The sequence below is a fragment of the Schistosoma mansoni genome, chromosome 1, assembly GCF_000237925.1.
Source record: "Schistosoma mansoni strain Puerto Rico chromosome 1, complete genome".
NCBI classification, from domain to species: Eukaryota; Metazoa; Platyhelminthes; class Trematoda; order Strigeidida; family Schistosomatidae; genus Schistosoma; species Schistosoma mansoni.
The window spans coordinates 58,437,673-58,442,097 of NC_031495.1; the positions used below are offsets into that span (position 1 = coordinate 58,437,673).

Sequence of the window (4,425 nt, forward strand, 5' to 3'; positions counted from 1 at the left end):
TGGCCAATATTTCTCAAGGTCATATTAGATTTGTTCAAAGTTCGTCCATAAATTATAGTGTCGCCGATTTCTACTGATGAGCTGTCCGTACTCTCGTATTTTCGCTGTAATACAGTATAATCTAGGTTTAAATTTCACAGAAAGATCACTTCTCTCAAGATTACAAATGTACCATATTGATGTGTGATAAAATAGAAAACAAAAAACCAGTAAACAGCCTTCAAAAAAGTGTTGTAATAGTTTAGTTTTATACCAAGCTTACAAATAAGAAACTACCTTTTAAGGTTATAATGATCATTAACGGATTTTATTTAATTATATTGTTCTATTGAATCATAAATATGTTAATCATTTAAAAAATATTTGTCTTTGTTGTTAAGCTTTTATATCAAAATAATACAATACTAGTTTTTCATTCAGTTCGTTTTAAAGGAATCATCTTTTGTACAGCAGTGAAGTTGGTTAAAAAAGAAAAGATATTCAACAAAATATATACTTTTATAATCAAATAGAATAGAATTGATTTGAATGAGTTTTGCTTTTTATCCAAGACATGTTCATTTACATCAATAATCCGAAAAAAATGTACATCATTTAACACGGAAATGTATTGGAACCGTAAGAAGTAGATCCTGTTCGTATTTATCAATTGAAGTTTATACCACTTGAAAAACTCTATCTACCAGTCTTATATAGAAGAAAAGCTGAACTCGTCTTAATTAGATAGTGTCAAAAGGAAAATATCCTGGAGGACAAGTAATATCAATATCTATAAAAATTTGTACTATAAGTTCATGATTATGCAGGTAATATGATTTTAAATATTCTTATTCTGTTGTGATTGCGCTATTTCGACAAAGGGGTGATGGTCTTCTTAGACCAGATGGTCTTTGAAACTTATCATTCGACCGAGGTTTTATTATTTTGTGAAATCTGTCAGCAAAAGACTTCTGTTTTACACTTAAAGATGGGCTTTTTGATAATTTAATTCCAGATTTAATATCTATCTGTCGTTCACCAGGTTCATATGCTGCATCTTGATTATTGAACCAAACACTTTGACGCCGATTTTCTGTATTACTTTGAAGATATCGTTTACGTCTATAAACACGTTTAAATTCAGAAATAACCTGCAATATAACGGACAAAGATTTATTGACATTATAATGTATACATAATTATTGTGAGAATAGATAATCAATTACAAAATATTAAATTCAAGTCATATGAATTCACATATACCCTAATTGTTATTCTTAGGAATAGATGGAGGGACTTGTGTGAAGTTCTAAGTTGCTTCTAACTAACTGACTGACTATAAAATCACTAGCTATTCATTAAATTATAGTTATAAGTAATAAAACGAGGTTAGAGTTTATTGGAAAAAATTGTTGTTATCAAAATCATCACCTATCTTTCAACTATCTCAGCCGCTCCCACTAATCAACCAATTTTACTATTATTTTCCCTTAGAAGTACTTTTACACCAAATTATGTTCATAAGTCTACTTAACAGAAGTAATTAGCCGAGCAGCTCTAATTTTAAGGCAATATATACATATGCAGAAATAGTTTAAACATAATTCCTCAAATTTTACCTCTACTTATGAGTAGAATACTGTATAAGTAAGGTTTAGTCTAAGGCTTCGATCATGAACTGATAAATGTTGGAAAGATTGAGAACTGTGGACAGTTATTGCATTCTGGTGTTGAACTCTTAGGCTATTAAGCCCAGAGTTTTTGCACAGCTTTCATGCTTTTGATACTAAGCGACCAGCGAACATTAGCATTGGTAATAATTGTCTCATAATTAAGGTCGGAAAAGTGGAATATTGGATAAGTTATCTGCTCAACCTGTGAACTGAAATCTCAAGGTTTCATTATTATTATTATTATTATTATTATTAATGGCTTTATTCAATATTATAATCTGATACAATATAGAATTCTCAGCACGAGTTATTTCAACAAGTTTTTGACCAAAAAAAACCAAAAAAAACAAAAATGCAAAAAAAACCCCAAGAAAAACAAACAAAAAAAACAGAAAAGGAATGAAAAAGGTTTAAGAAAAACTGAGTTTATACAAATTATCAAATTTGAAACATGCTTAAGAAGACAGGTTATTTACTAGGTCAACTCTGACAGCCTGTTCGTCACAAAGTAAATTTGCTAAGTAAGGTATTACAGAACTTTTATAGACTTCCTTGCGTGTATGGATTTTAATGTATTTACGTCTCGTTCTACCAGAAGATATACAAGGAGAAAGATATGAATGAAGCGGATGGTTAGTATCTGATAAGATAATACCTGCCAAGAGTTTGCAAGACTTAATATGTTTATCCACAAGCATATTAATAATGACTTCAAAAGATTCACCACATACCTTGCAAACCGCCTTCAGCACTCTACGCAAAACAGCAAAGTCTTTTCTCAAACGCCCATCACTGTCTCAGTCGTGTATGAGCAATGTTGTGAAGTTCTATGCTAGGATGAAATAGTTGTTCGTTACCGTTTGATGTTTATTAGTGGTTTGACTAAAGTCGCTAAGCATTAAAATATACAAACTGAACTGCGAGAGGGTGTAGTTACATCATAATATACTTATTTAACACTGATGAAATGAAATGGTTTTCAGAGGAATATACACCAATAAATATAAACACATTACATTTATTGCAAGTTACCTCTTTATTGATAAAACAAAGTAGAATGGCGACAAATGAACCCTGAAAATCATAAAAACAAATATTATTGCAATATTTAGCTAACGTGACTACAACAAGCATCTTAGTCGAAAAAGGAAATAACTTAATTCAGCATTACTAGTTGGTTTTGAATGCGTTCGTTTAGTCATTTCGACAAACAATAATAAAGTTTTTAAGTCACCTGCCTGAATAGAAATGCTGAGGAAACTTTAGATTATTCAACTGGACTCATATTGTTTATTATATGTATTATATGTACATGTTAATGGTTAAATAGAATATTGAAATAGGGTGAATATGGAGTACGTGTCAGATAATTATGAGTTAACAAATACTACCAGTTCAAATTTAACAAGAAATACTAAACAACTGTAGATGTGTTATGAACGGCTGTATCATTTATATTCCGTTATTACTGCTTAAAATGGGCTCCTTAAGTTTCTTTACATCTTCGTTTCTTTAATTCACGTGTGAAATAAAAAAACGTTTATCCTTTGCTAAGAATTGGTACAATTATTTATTATTATTACGTTGGGCAAAATGACAACTTGTCAAATATAAATGAAATTATTCTTCACTGTAATGATCATTTTCTCTATCTGAATACATTCCTTAGTTGTTTATTTAGGTTCGCTGCTTGTTTAAATGTGATGAATCATTTCATATTTGAAACTTAGTAACAGTTTTTAGTGATATATAATATTTTTCATATTATTTTCAGATGAATCAACATCAAGATGGTGATAGTTATTCAATGATATTTTTAATCTTACTACTAACACTGGTCTGACAAAACATCTACTTTCACAGTTGAAAGTATTAGTCAGTTGAAGCTAGACCATCAAGGAAAACCTGGAAGCACTGGAAGGCCGTTCCGTCCTACTATGGGACTCCTCAGCGGTGTGCATCCACGATCTATTGTTGGTTATTTAACAAACTTTTTTCATACATTAAAAATACGTATGTATGAATAGATTTCTACCTCTTTCAGAGCTTTTCCACCAAGTATGATTTGGTTGGTGCTTGTTTTGTTACATTTTATTATCATGTGAATTTTTATCCCTATGCTGTGGAGGCGGCTGCTACAATGGCATTAAATACTTTATATCCTACTATAAAATTCATTCTTTTCTACTAATATTTTCATGTTTAACTTTCCATCTTATTTCTTTAGACTGTATAATTTATGCTTCTTACATGAATAATCTGAGTTAAAAGAACTTTACATAGTTACCAATCTGGGTTAGATTATAAAGTTGATTGTGATAGACCAACTTTATCACATTATATATTACTTGAATTTTGATTTCCCTGAGGTTTTCAATACTTATTTATTAATAAATAAATAAAAACCTGTCAACTATGATTAGTTCTAAGACAGATTATTAAAATAATGAAGTCAATTTACCTGGAAAGCTTCCATTATCTGTTCATAATAAAGTTTAATTATTTCAAGTAATCCAGGTCCATTAATATGTGTATTAATTTGCATTAAATTTAATGGGATTAAAAATAAATGATATAAACCAAAAACTATAACAAGCACTGAAGTAGATTTCAATAATGTCCTACAAATTAAAAAAAAAACGCAATATAGATTACATCGAAATTATAGATGTTTCCATATAATAAATAATTATACAATGTGATAAATATGATTTAGCCAAGGAAGGAGCAGGGGTTGGAGATATCTCTTCTGTACGAGATATGCGTATAGAAG

The 4,425-nt window shown here is 29.8% G+C and overlaps 1 protein-coding gene across 1 annotated transcript in view; it reads right to left on the reverse strand.

Moving 5' to 3' along the window:
- Window positions 1-281: 281 nt before the first annotated feature.
- Window positions 282-4,425, reverse strand: part of Smp_170560 (putative g-protein coupled receptor fragment) — a gene marked incomplete at its 5' end in the record, with an annotated part of 29,251 nt that continues 25,107 nt past the window's right edge. The window contains one exon of the mRNA XM_018795007.1: window positions 282-1,130. Coding sequence (XP_018649363.1) covers window positions 828-1,130 — 303 coding nt within the window. The 3' untranslated portion in view covers window positions 282-827. The remainder of the gene's footprint in view (window positions 1,131-4,425) is intronic.